The sequence below is a fragment of the Mirounga angustirostris genome, unplaced genomic scaffold (assembly GCF_029215605.1).
Source record: "Mirounga angustirostris isolate CCGP_5_RB_7025 unplaced genomic scaffold, mMirAng1.0.hap1 SCAF_8, whole genome shotgun sequence".
Taxonomy (NCBI): domain Eukaryota; kingdom Metazoa; phylum Chordata; class Mammalia; order Carnivora; family Phocidae; genus Mirounga; species Mirounga angustirostris.
The window spans coordinates 24,092,846-24,110,711 of NW_026991716.1; the positions used below are offsets into that span (position 1 = coordinate 24,092,846).

Genomic DNA, 17,866 nt, shown 5'->3' on the forward strand with positions numbered 1-17,866 from the left:
ACCACTCTCAAGTTCTGGAAATTTCTTTCTAAAAGCAAGCATCTATTTGGGAGTTGCTTTGCTTTCACAAGTAAGTGATTTCCTGTGTGTTCAGAATTTGCTTAATCATCATTTGTAAATGCTTCTTAAGGACACATTCCCTGGGAGCAGTAACAAAAGCTGCCGTGACCTCTGAAAACCTATTCCAAGGACCCCTGGAGGGTTTTTTTGGGTTTTTTTTTTTTTTTTTTTTTGGCAGGGGACCAGGGGGTGAAGTGGGGAAGTGGGGGGAGTGTAGGGTATTTTTTAACCCAGTCCTTGAGTTTATAGGTTTTCAGAGCAAACTCTACTAATCTGAAACATACTCTAATCCCAATATTTTAACCACGAGGACTTTTGTTTCCCAGTATTCTGCACTGAAATAGGTTAGAATGATATACTAATAGAATCCATGTCTTTCTAAAAAATACAGACTTGACCGAGGTTTGGGTGTCCTTATTTAGTGGTATCATCGGGAAAGTTAATATGGACTTCTATGAATAGATCAGTCTATAATGGCTTAAATTGTTTAGAAGGTTTTTTTTTTTTTTTTTGGTGATTTCTTACTTTTTTTTAAATTTAATTTTTTTTTTTTTTTTTTTTTTTTTTTGGTGGGCAGCAAAGCAAGGTTTATTGAGCGACAGCTAAGTGATAGTACAAAGCTCCCGAGGAGGGGAGGGACCCCAGGGGGTTGCCCGTGATTTCTTACTCCTTGCACGTGTCTGCTGTTTGGCACCCCGGCTCACACACCAGGCCTGGGGACAAAAGGCAGAGAGGAGTTTGGTAGTCTTCCTTGTAAGTAACCCGAGCCTGATGATGTTGCCAAGGCACACCTCTGCAGTCACTTTTGCTCGTGGTGAGCTGGCAGGGGGTGCCCGGAGAGGCAGGGCCGGCCGCTCTGTGCCTGTGGTTTTTGAACATCTTGAGTGGACTTCAGTTCCAGTTTGAAAGTTTGGTGTTTTCCACCCTTTATTTATTCATTTATTTTTGGCCGTTTACTCCCTGATCGAGCCATGCCCAAAGGGAAATAAGCACATTTAGAAGGAACTCCAGACTTCACAGCTGTCAGCACCCATTTCATGGCCTCATGGGGAAGTTGGTCAGGTCATCGGTTAAGGTTGATGTCTAAGACTGATGTCAGCACATGTTGAAACTTCAGTAAGACCCTTTTTTATTTTACTTAATTTTTTAAAATGAATCTCTACACCCAACGTGGGGCTCAGACTCACGACCCTGAGATCGACAGTCACATGCTCTACCGGCTGAGCCAGCCAGGGGCCCCAGGACACTTTTTTCCTTAAAAGGTTACCGTGTTCCACCCAATCTTGTTTGGGGATCTACAGTATGTACTATCCTATAACGTGTTAGCTTAGACGTTTACGAGGGAGCAGCCCCGTCCGTGCTCTTGCTAGATGAGCTCCCTTCCCTCTATTATTGGTTCTGTTGCTGGACATTGTACTCTTCTCCCTTCAGGAGCCCTCTGCACCCTCTCCAGCTGGCCCTGGGCCCTGGCCTTTCGAGGCTGCACCAGAGGACCCCTTGCCCTCTAGCTCCAGGCTGAGGCTGGCCATGGGGAGGGAACACCAACTGGAGGTCTAAGAGAGAGAGATGAGAGTAAGGGGGGACGTTTCTGTCCCCAGCTGGGTCTCTGAAGGGCTGCCAGGGGCTGGCTGCCTTCCGTTCCGGGCCCCTCCACACCGCGCCTCTCTCTCTCTGGGTTCCAGGACCATCCTTCCCCCTTCCATTGCCAACCCCAAGGTTTCTCTCACAGCTTGCCCAGCCTTTTGCAAATAATCCCTTTACTAAAATCTTTCCAAATCACTCTTTTTGAGTGGGGCATCAGACCCTGTGTTATTTCCCTATGACTACTGTGATGAATCACCACACACTTGGTGGCTTAAATTAATTAACTTACAGTTCTGTAGTTCTCACGAGGCTAAAATCAAGGTGCAGGCAGGGTTGTATTTCCTCGCTTTTTCCAGCTTCCAGCGACTGCCCACATTCCTTGGCTCATGGCCCCTTTCCTAGCCTCAAAGCCAGCAGTGACAGTCGGGTCTGCTCATGCCGCCATCTCTCCTCCCTGCAGCCTGAAGAGGCTCTCCATGTGCTTAGATTGGATCCACCTGAATCATCACCTGGTCTCAAGGTCTTTAACCGTAATTGCATCTGCAGAGCCCCTTTCTTCCATGAAAGGTAACATATTCACAGGTTCTGAGGAGGAGGACGTGGACAACCTTGAGAACCACTGTCTCTGCCCACTTAAGATGCCACCTCTGCATTAACAGATTTTGGAGTGTGGTTTTGTATGTCATCTCTGAGGGGATTCTGCTCTGGGGGAAGCCAGCTCACACTAAAACTCCAATGATCATAACATTTGTTAACTAAATCTTACTAAATCACCTGCACATATCCATACCTGACAGCAACCCCATTCGGTCGGCATTAACTGGCCCTTCCAGAGAAAACTCAAGGCTCGTTTGAACAACTTTAGTCTTTCCCAAGATCTTGCAGTGTGTAAGTGGCAAGCCTATATTCAAGACCGGGGTGTCTGCTTCTAAAGACCATGTTTGCGCCACAGTTCCTAAAAATAATTTTTACTTACTGATGTTAGCAACCATTTGGGAGGGAGAGATTTAGATTTAGATTTCTACAAGCTAAAAAAAAAAAAATGAAGGATCTTTTCTAAAGTATCGGAACAGGGCAAACCCGGTTTGGTGGGCATCCAGGCTGTAGACGTGTAGGAAGGAATCACATGAGCTAAACCTTTATTTGCTCTGTGGCAGGCATTGTGCCTACATCCATCACCTCTCTTAATGATCTCAATAATGCTGTGAAGTCAGACAGTTATCCCCATTTTACAGACAAGGAAGGGGGAAATAACAATGGAGAAGTTAGATATCATCTTTGTTTTCAGGAGACCAGCTAAGCCATATTATAAATTTATTTAAGTGAATTGGGTTTGGATAAAACTACCTATAGAGTACGTGACAAGGGCTTCATGACCCCAGCACCAGTCAAGGGACGTAATGCTTAAAAGCTCTGACAAGAGTTGACTCACATTGGCATTGAGTTCATCTCACTAAACCCATGTGACTAATGGGGATGGTTAGAAGCCTAAGAAATAATGAATGAAACTGTGATCTGTAGTTCCCTCCCTCAAATTTTCTCGAAATTACATCCATTTCTTTCACAGGACAAGGACATGCGTTACTAAGTATTGCTTTTTTCTTAACGGCTTTATTGAGAGATAATTTACATACCATAAAGCTTACCCATTTTAAGTGAGTAATTCAGTGAGTTTTAGTATGTAGACAGAGTTATAGAACCATCACCACACTCTAAGTTTAAAACATTTCCATCACCTTGAACGGAAATCTTGTGTTCACTTGCACTCATTCCCCATTCTTATCCCGAGCCCTAGGCCACAAATCTCCTTTCTGTTTTCATTTGTCACAAGACCGTCACAAGGTTGTCTAGACGAGTTTCAGCCAATTCAGCTACTCTTTAGGTGTTTGGGGTACCAGGTGTAGATTTTTTTTTTTCCCCCTTTGGCAGATAGTCCACTACTCCAGTTTTTCTGTGAGCTATCCTTCCAGTTCAAGCTGGGATTTATTATATTAATTTGTGTGGTGGAGAGTTTGGGTTTGTTTGTTTGTTTTTTTCCCCTAGTGAGTCGATGAAGGGAAAGATGGAAAGATACTTCCGGAAGGATGGAGAACTAGGGACTTCCTGTTCCCGGGGACCACCCCCTCTGCCCTGCCAGCCACGCCTAGAAGCACATCGCCCCCTAGTGGTCACCGATCTCGCACAGGCCCGCTCTGTAACCCGCCAACCTAGCGTGTGCGCACAACCCTTTGCAGAAACACAGTAGGCAGGTTCTTTCCAAGCCCCTTGCTGCCTGGTGGGCTTCACTTCCAGGTCCACGCTCCTTAGTTAAAGTTCAAACTCTCTTAGTTTAGTCTGTGATACCTTAAAAAGTATTTCCCATCCTGTAGCTGAAACAGATCAGCCCCTGTCAGGTCCTGGACTCTGATAGGCTGCATGGGAGGTCAGGTAGGACTAGTTAACAGCCCAGAGAAAGGAAACGAAGTGACTTGGCTCAGTGTTTGTGTTGACTGTGGAGCCCATTCCAAAGGTCAGCAATTTCTCAAGACATTTTATGCTGGGTGTGTCAAGGTTTGTGTTTGGGGAGTTATTATTGATTTTGTTACTCTTGCCTTGAACCATCCCCCTCTACCCTCAGAAACAGACTTGCCAACAGGAACTGGGTACCTGTCTCAGTTCTACTCAGTAGCTGTTTTGACCTCCGCCCCCTTATGTACAAAGCAAGGGTTTGGGCCGAATTTCCCCAGAGGGCCTTTCTACCCTAGATTTACCAAGTTGGGTCTGGGCACCACAGAGCCTTTTAATGTAGTACTCATCCCACATCTGTGGAGCGCCAGCTGGATACTGGGGGTCAGGATCTAGCATTGCAACCCTGTTTAACGATGCTTCCTAATTTTTTTCCCCTCTCCACATGCAGGGTCGGCCGGCGGCCTGTGCTGTTGTTTTCCATCATCTTCATTCTGATCTTTGGACTAACCGTGGCGCTGTCAGTGAATGTGACAATGTTCAGCACCCTCAGGTTCTTTGAAGGATTCTGCCTGGCTGGAATAATTCTTACCTTGTATGCATTACGTAAGTAGGAGCCTTCACAACTGTCTTGAAGAAATTAGTTGGCAGTTTTGCTGCTGCCCGTGAGGGTATGGGAAGGGTGCTTGCTTGCTGGCGGTTTGGGATGGCAGTCTTTTGGAAGCACAAACTTCAGTGGCCTCGACTGTTCCCGAAAAAGTTGTCTCGGGCAGTGTCATCCAATACTCTGTCCTGATTTCCAGCTCAGGCTCAGGGCTCATTGAAGGACATGGAGGGTTTACATAATTGCTTGGAGAAATGGAGGTCTGGCCACGGCTGATATGGATGGGCTTTTGCTTTCCTCCAGAATTTTCTGGGTTGACATTCTGCGCACTTCCAAATCCAGTGCATAATCGGATATTCCTGTACTTGGTTCCAGAAGAACATACCAAGTACCGCTATTGTTTGGTCTGGGCTCAGTGTTCTCATTGGCACTTTAAGAGTTTTTCTCATTTTTTTTCCTCTACGGTTGTATAGAGTCCAAAATTCCCACACTCTCCTGTGTCCACATGTGGCCTGATGTGGTCTGGATGTGAACCCTCAGTACTGGAAGCGGAAATCTCAGCATTTGTTAGCATTTGCTCTTTTTAGGGTGAAAAAAAATTTCCTCCATTGATCTAACATGTTTGTTGACTATACTAATTCCCTTGTCAGGCATGCTTATATCTCACTTCTTTGTAGTTGGTGTTTACTAAAACAGCCACAAACTCACAGGGAGGACGAAGGTTGTAGGCCTTGATGTTTTACTTATTTTCTGGTTTTATACTTTTTAATTACCTTGTGGAAAGATGTTAGGAATAACGTAAAATGATTTATAATATATCTTGCCTGCTTCTTGCCTTCTGACAACATGGGTAGGAATCACATGTAGACAATGCCCAGTAGTTCTGATTCTCTTAGATTTGCCTATTAAAGACTCAGTAACACTTTTCGGGTAACCTGAATTTTTGTTCCTGATTGTAGAGAGTAGAAGTAGAATCAATTTGTAACATAGTTTTATTAGTCACAAAGGAGGAATGAGCATAGAGAAAGGTGTGACAGATGTGTTCTTCCAAATCTACAGTTGGCGGTTCTGTCTTCCTCTTCCAACACTGAACTGAATTGTACTTTCTTGGAAATCACCGTTTCCAGTTTATTTGCATTTATTTTGGAATCCTTGCTTCCGGCAGGAAGGGGTTCTTTAGGAATGTGTTCAAGATCAGTGGGTCTGGGTGATGGCTGTTTGGAGGTTTTGTTTCTTGGAACAAACAACATGGGCATGGGGCTTGAACGTTCCCAGACAGAATGCAGTGCCCTTGTTTGGCCTCGGCCCCCGCCCTGTGGTCCGTGCATGCGGTCCACGCGTGCACAGGAGGAGGCTCCACCCTCTTTTCTGGAGGAGAAACCTGGCCGTGCTCTCAGACCCTCGCCTGCGCCACGCATGTGCTGGCGTGGTGGGTTTTCTCAGGCAGCCGTCCTTGCGAGGCTCCTGGCTCCCCCAGGACGACGTCAGGCCAGTGCATCCTCATGGATACCATTACTGGAGACGGCTCTGCGCGTCGACAGAATAGAATAGCTCCGCTCAGGAATGGGGCAGGGAGCGTTGCCTCCGCGTCCCAGCCCCAGCGCTTCTCAGACTCAGAGGTGGAATGTTGATGGAAAACCGCCTTGAAGCAAAGATGGGTACCAGTTTTATCTTGCATGCCAACCGCTAATGGTTGGCCGAGGCTGCCAGAGAACGCAGAGAACACTTCGGAGAACACTTCGGGGCTCCCTGGGGGAGAGCAACCGGAGCCCTTGGCCTCGTCTGCCTGCGATAAGGAAGGAGGGGGGAGGGCTACGCGTAGCTGGCACTTGCCATCTCTACAACTCTCCCTGAATTAAGCCAGAGCAGGGGAGAATTTCTCCTGACCTGCCTGGTCGCAGCCTCACATGGGACTGTTTCACTGATGTGGGTTGTGACATCATGCCATCGGCCCTGAAACCCATTGCTGTGTGTACTGTGAAAAATGAAGCTAAGGATGTGTTTTCACGAGATTGCATAGTGAGCGCTTTATACTAGAATGTTCTTTGTCAAAGGGTGTGCTTATCCCAGGAAACTGCTTTGCTTTGATCTTGTATGCACAGAATCACGTAACCTGGTCGTCTGCAAACTTTTTTCTGTAAAGGGCCAGATAGTAGACACTTCAGGTTTTGCAGGTCTCTGTAACAGCTGCTTGACTGCCACCATATGGCGAAAAGCAACCATAAATGATACCTAAATGAATAGGTGTAGCTGTGTTCCAATAAAACTTTACTTAACCCAAACAGAATGTAGGCCAGGTTTGACCAGTGAACCATAATGTTCAGCCACCGATGTAAGTGAGTCCCTGTCTTTCCACTGGCTTCTAAGAAGCTCAAAAGCTAAGAATCTAATCCAGCCATGTGTGTGATGAGCCTGACAAGCTGAACTTTAAATTCTGGCCTCTCTCCTAAATTCATCTAAACTTTCCTCCCTTCATTTCTCCTTTGTCCCATTTTCCTATTTCCATAATATAAGTGCTACTTTATTGCATATATTTGTGCCAGGAGCCTTACATTTTTTTTCTGAAATGAAGCAGGGCATAAATAAATAATTATGTTTTCTTAACTTGGGATTACAAGTCAACCATCCTGACAAATATCATGGCAATGAAAATTTCCAAGTATCAACCAGCCGCCCACTGTTTGAGTTAATATAGCATCTGATAGAGCAAAGTTAGAATAAAGCAAAAGGATATCAGTGAGTACTTGGAGTTCATTGAGGGAATATTGAAACAATAAATTAGGGGGAGGTTGGTGATGGCAGAGGAGCTAAGATGGGCAAGGGGAATCAAAAATGAAAATGAAGTTGTGATGGGCTTTGGGGGAGGATATGGGATGTGCTGGGCCGGGATAGCCCATCTCTGGCAATTTTAGGCCAAGATAGAGGCTGGTGATGAGAAGTTAAGAGGCAGGCTCCCGGTCAACAGGGCAGGCTGCGTCTGAATTTCCAAATTAGTGTGCTTGCTAGCGTTTTATACACACGTAGTACATGCTTGGGAACTTGTTTTGCTTAAAGGATAGTATTGATAACCCCGGCCACAGGGTCAAAGTATTTATTGACTCTAAAGAAAAGTTTTTAAATTGGGGGCATTGATTATTTGGAAAATACATTTTTTTAAAAGATTTTATTTATTTATTTGAGAGAGAGAATGAGATAGAGAGAGAGCATGAGAGGGGTGAGGGTCAGAGGGAGAAGCAGACTCCCCGCCAAGCAGGGAGCCCGATGCGGGACTCGATCCAGGGACTCCAGGATCATGACCTGAGCCGAAGGCAGTCGCTTAACCAACTGAGCCACCCAGGCGCCCCGGAAAATACATTTTTAATGGTCCTGACATTTTCTCCCCCTTCAACCATACGGGTTTTTGTTGTTGTTGTTGTTTTTTAATCTCACTTAATGCATCTGCTGGAAAGCTTGTACTTTCTCAGAAGAGAACTGGGTATGATTCTTTTTTTAGTCCTGCAGGTGCTTGGCAATGGAAGTAGGGGAAGTCATGATTTGTGCAGATTTTGTTTCTTGTGTAGCTTGCCGTGAGGGTGGACTCTTCGTTTTGTGAAATGCTGCTGACTTGTGAAAGTTTTCAGCTTTATGTGCAAGGCTGCCAGAGGGCTTTTTTTTTTGTTTTTTTTTTCCTGCTTTGGAATTTTTCTAAGGTGCATTCCAGATAAATACTTTAAACTTCCAAGTCATCAAAGGGAGCCATGGTGGTATAATTAGGACATAAAATAGAGATTGCTGGCATCTTCCCATGAGTCTTCATATGGAAGCGGAGTGCACGCTGGCCCGAACGAGAGAGAACCAGCTAAGGTGGATGGCTTCGTGTCTGCCTGGGAGGCCACTGGGAGACACTGAAATAATTAAACACCTTCAGGCTAAATCAGTGGCTTCATTGTGTGCCTTTACCTCGGGCCGGGGGGACGGGGGAGGAGAAGAAAAAAAGGTGGGGGAGAAAAGGTTGACTCTGCTGGGCAAGAGGCAGGGAACCACTGATGGAGAAAAGAATCAGTGGATCACATCTCCTTATTTGTTTATGAAAAGAAGTCTTATCAAAGACTAAAGAAATAGTCGCTGTGCCTTACAGGCTGACGTGATGTGTTGTGGTATGAACTCTTCTCCAGCAAGGACTCCTAACATCATAGACATGGAAACATAGTATCGTTTCAGATGTATCTTTCTTCAAAAGAAGCCTATGAGAGATTATTGCTTCTTAAATTAATTTGGTGTTAGATGTATTAAGTCTATGGGAGAGATATTTTTTTTAATGTAAATAGTTTTTCTAGTTTCTCCCTTCATTTGATCTCTGTCTTCCCCCTTCCCATCATTGACAACCTCCCCCCACCAAAACCCCCATTTGAAATAATGAACACTACTTTTTGCTGGCAAAGACCATATCTTAGTTACTTTTGGTGGTTGAACATCACTTCTTTTTTCTGTTTTTGGACCCGACAACAGTGAACAATTTCCTTGAAAACTTCTCTCCAAGCTTCACGTTCTCATTAAGATAACCCTCCTTCAACCCAGTCAGCCTAAATAACTGGACAAATTTTACACATAATCAAGCAGTGACCAGAAATATCACAGGTGACTAAGTTCCTGAGTATTTCGCAAAAGGAGAAGCGACGTCTAATTGGTAACTAGACTCGGAAAAGTCTTGAGTTTGCTCTGGGCGGGGTGATGTTCTCCCTCTCGCATGGTACTGATGGGTTTAGCCTCTCGCTGAAGTCGTTGAGTAGCTCCTAATGTGCTGGTGTAGGGTGACTCTTCCTCACTTCTGCATGGATTTCTATAATTTGACGTCTTTCTGAACTATGACTCCCTGGAACATATTTCAGCCAACTGGGCTGTTAAGCATCAAAGTCATGCTGTACATTAAAAAAAGAAAAAAAAAAAAAAGGATTGAGCCAGAACATGGTGAGTTGCTGAACTGTGGAATGAAGAGACCGGTGATTACCACTATCAGGTAGAAGAGACTTTCCACTGGCTTGTGGCTCACTTCTGCTGGGGAGCAAATATCTGCACTGCGTTTGGGGGAAGGGACAATTTCCCGTGAATGCGTGCTCGGTCACCGTCGCCTGTCTCTCTCCTCTCTCATCTGTCCCTGGCTTCAGATTCCTGGGCCCTCCCCAGAGCAGCACAACAGAGCCAGAAGCCTGTTCTTCTGGTGGTACCAGCTCTACGGACACGGCTTTTTTTCCACCAAGGAAGTGAGTCAGAGTTTACCAAAAGCCTATGACAAACGCTTTTTTTTTTTTTTAAAGCTTCAGAAGAATTTTAGTTTTCTCCAGGTTCAGACTAGAGTAGCTAGGAAATCAGAACAGACTAAGGTTTCTGCACCAGTCTTTTCTTCACTAGAAGCTTTACTCACCCTGCAGGTGGACTGAAAAGCAAAGGAATTAATGTATAAGCAAAAAAAAAAAAAAAGGTAATGAAGTATTTGTCCTCCATCTCTCTGCCTTCCCTCTGTCCCACCTCTGAGGAACCATAGCTCCTGGGATAGCCACGGAGTGTTGAGTCAGTAGAAGCTCCTGGTGAGCGAGCTCCAGTCCCTAGGAGACGGGATGGCAAGGTGGCCACTCAGGGCCATGCTTCTCGTTGACCTGACCCTCCTAGGATGAGTCATCCAGCAGAGAACCAGAAAACGCCACTGACAACTAATTTTTCTCAAACTTCAAGTAAAGATGAATAAACCTCTCTATCCCTACTTACATGTTAGCCGGAGCTTGAGTTTATATTGAGACTTTTCTCTGAAAAAAAAAAATAATAATACAATGTCTGTATGTCTGAAGAGCATGGAAGGAGTTCTCGCCTTACTTGCATGTGAAGATGGAATCCAGGGTTCTTCCTCCGAGCCACCATTGAGACCCATTAAGCAGGTCAGCATGTATATATTGCCTAAATATAAGTAGGCTTCAAAGCACCTATTTCTTTGGATGTTTTAAATTTGCAGGATAGTCCTGTCTCCAGATCAGAGGGAAAAACAGAAATTTTGATATCTGGCATTTTGAAATTGGAATATTTGGATGCCTTTTCCATGCAGTGGAGGATGTTATAAAAGCTGTGTCTGCATCCTTCGGGACTAGGTTTTTCCCAGACTGGAATTTTAGTGGTGCTTCAGTTGAAACAAAGCAGTTCACCACACTAGCAGTGGAAGTAGAAAGATCTGGAAATCAGGAGATCTGAGCGATGGTGTGCGCTCTGCCATGGACCAACTCTGAGTCAGTGACAAACTGCTTTATCTGTAAGCTTCTGTCGCCCCTGGCTCTTAAGTCAGGGCCCAGGCTTTTACACTGCATTCTGTGGAGCTGTGCAGTCCCTTCCTGGACCCATTTGTGGGGAACATGGATGGAAAACAAATACAAAAAAAAAACCCCAGTGGATCCTCTATGACAGCACTGAATACTGCTGTAACAGTCTAACAGTAACAACCAAACCAAATGGAAAACCACTGGTCTCTACCGAGCCTTCTTTTGAATTCTAAGCTGCACTTCAGTGCTGGAGGGGCATGAAGCCAGGCAGATGTGCGTGGCCCTTGGATTGTGTGACTGTCATGCCAGGAAAACTGCTTTGGATGGTTTATGTTTTGGGTTTTGGTGACCTTCTTGGAAACACAAGACTACTTTCTCCTTCACTCATTCGCTTGGCAAATATCCGAGTACTTACTCAGTGCCCAGGGAGCAACTTGAGCCCTTACGGGGCGCTGTCAGGTGCTGAGCGCACAAAGGCAGACACACCGGCCTGCCCTCTGGGACACTCAGAGGTTAGTGGGTAGGGATGCAGGGACAGGCCCTGGATGAAGTGAGAGTGTCAGAAGGAGACCCCTGAACCGTGAGTTTGGTAGGATCAGGGAGAGTGGATGTTTGCTATTTGCAGGGGGTGCTCAGGGGCCAGAGAGCCTAGTACATGCTGGGTACTGTGGTTGGGAAGGAGGCTGGGACTGTGCACAAAGGTCCTCTCCTCCATGACCCTCGGACAGCACCAGGCTCACGAAGAGTCTCAAGCAAGAAAGGCAAACCTTTATGTGCTTTGGGGGATCACTTAGGCTGCAGCAGAGGAGAGCAGACCAAGGAAGAAGGCCAGGCTCAAAGCTGGGAGGCTGTTGCAGGATCCAGGTGAGGAAGGAGAAGATTCTGAAGAAGGCCGTGGGCACAAGGAAGGAGAAATAAGGAGGTGCAGTCCACAGCCTATCTGACTGAAGAATGAGGAGAAGGATGACCAGGGGACGGGTGACCAGCTTGGACAAGTGGATAGATTTCCCTCCCACTGGTGGGGCAAGGGATGCAGCCCAGGCATTCTGATCCAGGTCCTATAGATTTTGAAGCTCCTGGCCACTCCCTTCCTCTGGCAGGTTTGGTGGGGGAGGATGACAGCTTCAGTTCAGATATGATGACTTGGTGGTGCCTAGGGACATCCGAGGGGGTTGATTCCTCAGGTGAGTGGCTCTTCAGACGTTCAGGAGCAAGGTCTGTGTGTCCTGAGCATCCTGGTAGCAGTTAAGGGCTGCAGAATAACTGAGATCACCCAGAGATTGTGTAACATGAGAAATAAATGGGCAGAGGTAGAAGAACCAGTCGGGGGAGATGGGAGGGGATAGCCTGAGTAGTCCGTGGAAAGTGCGAATAGGCTGATGCCCAGGGAGCTAGGGAAGGGGCCAAGCAGGGTGTCAAATGATGCAAGACCAGGATTGAGAAATGTCCATTGGATGAAGCAATGATTGCCCAGTAGGGCAGAGGCAACGAGGGCAAAAGCAACTGTTGTTCAGTTTAGTGATTAACGTAATCTACATGATTTCAAACATAGGTTTTACATGTTTTCCCCACAGGAGTACTGTCTTGTCCTGATGTCAAGTATTTGAGAAAGAAAATAACATTTTTTTTTATTGTGGTTAAATGCATGTAGCATAAAATCTACCATTTCACCATTAAGTGTACATTCAGTGGCTTAAGTACATCCACATTGCTGGGCAAGAAAATCCCTTTTTAACATTGGTAAGTGTTCATTATAATTGGGTGGAAAAAAATTGAATTGGAAGGCAAATCTGTATTGCCTATTTTTCCTTGAAGTCACCTGAAACAGTACATTTTCACAGCTCAGTAGCTGGGCATTCAGAGCCACAGTGAGTTAGAGATGCGGTTTTGTTCTCCCCACGATGTTGTGTGGCTCGCACAGGAGGCAGCATGTGAAGACCGCACCCCCCGTCCTTCCCATGCACATGTACGCACACATGTGTGCGAGCACATATCAGCAGTGGAAAAGCCCCTGGGAGGGATCCCAGCGTGAGACGTGAGCCGTGCCCCACCACTCATCCACTGGGGTTTGGGGCAAGGGGGACTTAACAACTCGATCCATCTTCTCATCTGTAAAGGATTGTGCAGAGAGGATGCATGTGATCACCATCAGAAGCCACGATCCAGAGAAATGGTGGGTGCGTTGCTTGGGCGCCTGCTTCTTGCCACGTGACAGCCACCGTCGTGCCAAAAGCAGGCATCCTATATCGAGATAATCAGCACCTTTCTCTCCCAGTAGGGCCTTCTCAGGTGAGGGCCTCTCTGAGCTCACGACAAGCTTGGAAAACCCAGCTAACGAGGAACTTGGGTCTGGGGCTGGCTACCAGCTTAGGATTCCATAGGAGAATAACTTGGGGGTCAGAGGGGCTAAGAATCTGCTTCATAATCATTTCTCCAGTGGCTGACTTAATAAAGTACTTCTCCTCCAACATGCATTCAGAGCTCCATAGACTGCATTTTAAAAACCCTAACCACTTTGGGAGCTGAAGAGGATAATAAACTAAAGGAAGAATTCTCCTGGACAAATTATACATAGGGACCTTGTCTCTTCTGTGGGACATGAGTACCTGAGTATCCAATACCCCACTATTTGTTGAGAAGAGACGCTAAAGTAGACTACTGGTAGCCATTTTCAAGATTTATCTTACACATATTCAAAAAAGCTCTCCCGGGCGCCTGGGTGGCTCAGTTGGTTAGGCGACTGCCTTCAGCTCAGGTCATGATCCTGAAGTCCCAGGATCGAGTCCCACATTGGGCTCCCCGCTCAGTGGGGAGTCTGCTTCTCCCTCTGACCCTCTCCCCTCTCATGCTCTCTCTCATTCTCTCTCTCTCAAATAAATAAATAAAATCTTTAAAAAAAAAAAAAAAAAAGCTCTCCCTTTCCCTTCCCTAAAAGTATATACATTTTCTCTGTAGTTTTAAATGTTAGCTCAGGAAACTTGCTTGCTGTCCCTTAATGCAGCCATTGACCTGCTGAGGTCCTGTTTTTGCCTTGTTCTACCACGACATTTCCATGCCCCCAAGCAGGTACATTTTAGGGCCCGAGTGAGATCCCGGAGGTCTGCCAGGGGTGGAATGATCTGTCCCCTGCACGAGCGTCCTCCTTGTCTTTGGAAGCTGAAAGGTGCTGGTGTCCTTTCTAACCTGTGCCTTTTGAAAGTATATTTGCCCCCCTCCACGTCGGGATGATGGCCGCTCCCATTTTTGACGTGATTTGTATGTAAACGTATGCTCCGAGGACAGGTGTGAGTCAGGGTATGGAGAGGAGCTTTCCTGAGAAGTGGCACCAGGTATTCTGTTGTTCCTTCCAAATGACTCCTCAGGAGGAAAAGCTCACAGCTGCCACCTTCCAGTTGCTGGTCCATGAATGTGTAAGACCTGGCCAGTATTTGGGGTGGGATGGTGGGCAGCACCTTGTTTTATTTGTCGGTTTTGCCTCCCCCTTTGGAGAAGTGTTCCTTCCACCAGAATGAGACGCCAGAGCCCAGCAGCCAGGCCTTTGGGGACCAGGTGTCTGAGGCTGAGCAGGGATGTCCTGTTAGGCTCGCTCCTGGATTGTGGGGACCCATTCAACTCTTCTCCCTGGAAGCCACCAAAGTCCGTGGCAGGTGGGCCCTCCCTTCCCCTCCTGCTGAGACTCTGGATGTGGTGATTCTCTGTGAAGTTGGACTCCCGGAGCCTCTAGGCATCTTTAAAGCTGTGCACTCTGCCCCGATAGAAACCAGTTTTGGGGAGTTGAGGAGCCAGGGAAGCATTACAGCTGGGCCGGATGCCCCAGAAGGAGACCGCAGGGCCTCTCTGGCGGCCATGTTCGACAGCTCAGAAGCCCCAGTGTGGGGTTCCCCCTGAGCCACCTGCATGGAACAGAGCTGGGAAAATGATGGGTGTCTGATTGAGGGCTGTTGTTCTGCTCTTTTCTGTCCCTTCCTCCTTCCGTGGGGCCTTTGATGATTCCCCTAGAGAAGGGAACTTTGTGTCTTTGTGTCCACCCAGAGTTGGTTCTGCCCGCTCTTCTTTGAAAACTGGAAGGTGCCTGTGTCCCTTCCAACCTGTGCCTTTTGAGAGATTAGGGCTTGGATTTTGCTTTGTGCCAGTTCTGAGAAGGGGCTCAGAACTCTCTCCAAACCTTTGTCAGGGTGGGGGTGAGGGAGGAATTAGGGCCCTCTCGTTCTCATCCAGCCCACCCCCCCTGACCCCTACTCTGTCACAACACTTTTACGCGAGAAAGAGAGAGCTTTCGCTAGTTCTGGTGTGACTTGGAATTTCTGACTCTTTTTCCCTGACATCTGTGCAATTTGTCAAGCTGGCCTATCTGTCTATATGCATAAGGCCCTGGGCTCAGATTGTAGAGGCGACAAGGGGCTCGCTCCTGAGATGGAGCTGCATGTGGGGATACAAACAATTTGCCGTGTTGATAAATATTACTGGCCTCTTTGTGTGTGTGTGTGTGTGTGTGTGTGTGTGTGTGTGTGTGTGTGTGTTGGGGAGGGCATGTGACTGCCCTCCTTTAGTATATGGGAGGTGGTGCTGGGAGGCCACCTGGCCCTTCCTCCCTGGTCATTTGCTCACTGTTTAGCTGGCCTCGGTGCTCAAAGCACGATTTTGTCTGGTATCTCAGATATCACTCCCTCACTCGGATGGATGGGTGGGTGGATGGATGGATGGGTGGATAGATGGATGGATGGGTGGATGGATAAGCAGATAATCTCACTGTTTTCCTTTTAGAAAGAATCATAGGCAATTCTGATGAGCAAGGGCTAGACAGAATAGCTGAGGGGAACCTTGCCTGCTGACCTCCCTTTTCGTGCATTCTAGCACGTGCCTAACGTGTATGGAGCATGGTGTATGAGTAGTGCTTTGATGTTAAGGAATAAAAAGGAGAAGCTGAAGAGGTCATGATGATAATTGTTTGGTAACAAAAATAAGGTATTTATTGAGTGTTTTCTAAGTTCAGGTACTGTGCTAACTTACTCATTCATACACACCCCCACACCTCCATACATATATTTTAAATTTCATACTAACCATATAAAGTAGATCCTGCTAATGGTCCCATTTTATAGATAAGGAAACTGGGACTGCTTGTCCCTGGACCTTATCTACTTCACTAGTGGGGCTTCTAAGCAAGAACTAATACTTACTGGACTTTTACAATGTACATTGATGCTGTGCTGAGTGCAATCTAAATATTTCATCCACCCCACGGTTCTGTGTGTGGGCACCATTACTATCCCCATTTTACACATGGAAACCTGACACGTAAGGGAGGGAACCTGCCCAAGGTCCCACACCAGAGTCAGGGGGGCCGGGAGTGGAAGCCAGGTCTATGTGGCTCCAGTGTCTGGGTTGTTTCGAAAAGCCCTCTTTTTCTTTGTCTTAAAATGTAACGTGTACAACATATCCCATAGGAGTTTGCATTCGTTCTTATGACTTCTAAATAACTATAAGAGCAAAATATTAACAACATCCAACTTGAAAGCCAGCACAATCCAGATTAATAGCGGTACTTTAATGTGATGGACGATGGTCTTCTCGTGAAACAGAATCACCTCCTGCCCTTGTTGGGTTAAATAGCAGAAAGACATAGCTTCAGATTCAATTTCGTATTTAATCTATTTTGGCATTTGGACTTGAAAAACTCCAGCGTACATGATGCCTCTTCGTGTAATTTTGCTAAGATGATGTTGGCAATGCTAAGGCCTCCCAGCACGGCTGTTCCAACTGCCCATCCCACCACTGCTCACGAGCATGCCTCAGTCCCTCACTTTAATGGAGCGCCTCCTGATGGCTCCCCCAACCTGGCTACTTCTCTTGAAGATACAGTTAGATTTGTGGCATTATTAAAACATCAATTAAATAGATACTTAATCCATTTATGCCTGGAATTGAGACTAGAAACCTTCACGTCTGCCTGTTTCCCGGGACTCTTGTGCTAATGAAGTTGGCTTTTACAGAGACAGCAGGTGCAAGACTCACATCCTCTGCCCAACGCCAGGCTCGGCCAAGGTCCTGGGGCCTGTGTTGTCATATGCGTGTGGCCACGCAGTTCTCCTGCCACTGTATGCGGACCACTGTGAAGCCTGCGTTCATGCAACCTGGTGGGGAGACATTTGGCCTTTGTGAGTGTACCTCTAGATGCAGACGTGGGCCTAGAAATCTCAGGTCCACCCTGGGTTACAGGCTACTCATCTACATGAGCCAGGTTCCACTTACGTCAATATAGACTCAGATTTTCGTTGACACTGGAACTAAAATTTTAAAAATTCTTGTAGCCTGCCAAGAACACATCCACAGATGGCCACAGTCCTCCCACCCAACTTCAGAAGTCTGTGTTCTAGAACATGGCCCCACCGGGGGGACCTGCTCTCCCTTGTCCTCTTCCCTCCTGCCCTCCATGCCCACTTCCTCACTGCACTGACCGCTTGGCTAAGTCCTGCTCCCTGCTCCCTGCTCCCCTGTCCCTTTCGTGGTTCAGCTTCCGCTCTGGCTCTCTGGCCTCGCTCTCCAACATGCTGAGGGCGAGGCACCTCCCCAAGCCTGACCTCAGCCCCTCTCACTGAGGAGCCTGGTCAGCCCAGATATGACCCCCCTGCGGTGGGGGCCAGGCAGAGATGCAGTGGAGGAAGGGCTGGGAAGGTTTTCCCGAAGAGCTCAGGCCAAGGGGACAAGAGGTTTGGGCAGTGGAGAGACACCACTGGCTTTTTGTTCTCTGTTTTGGGGAGATGACTCTGGGGGTCCTTCCTTTCTTGTCCCGTGGGCTGCCAGGAAGCAATACTAGTTTGTGCAGTCTAACAAGGCTGACGGAGTAATTTCCCCCTTTGATGTCTACGGCATCCGGGGCCGAAGTTACATG

The 17,866-nt window shown here is 46.9% G+C and overlaps 1 protein-coding gene across 17 annotated transcripts in view; it reads left to right on the top strand.

Annotated features, from left to right (window-relative positions):
* The window catches only part of SLC22A23 (solute carrier family 22 member 23), a 178,473-nt gene that overhangs the window by 39,632 nt on the left and 120,975 nt on the right, over positions 1-17,866 (top strand). For 15 of the 17 annotated variants that reach the window (XM_064597260.1, XM_064597259.1, XM_064597261.1 and 12 more), the window contains one exon: positions 4,541-4,695. The exons of 1 other annotated variant lie outside the window; for it this stretch is intronic. In XM_064597260.1, coding sequence (XP_064453330.1) covers positions 4,541-4,651 — 111 coding nt within the window. In that variant the 3' untranslated portion in view covers positions 4,652-4,695. Of the gene's footprint in view, positions 1-4,540; positions 4,696-17,866 lie in introns of those variants that run through there. One more of the 17 variants, XR_010413527.1, reaches the window with a different exon arrangement.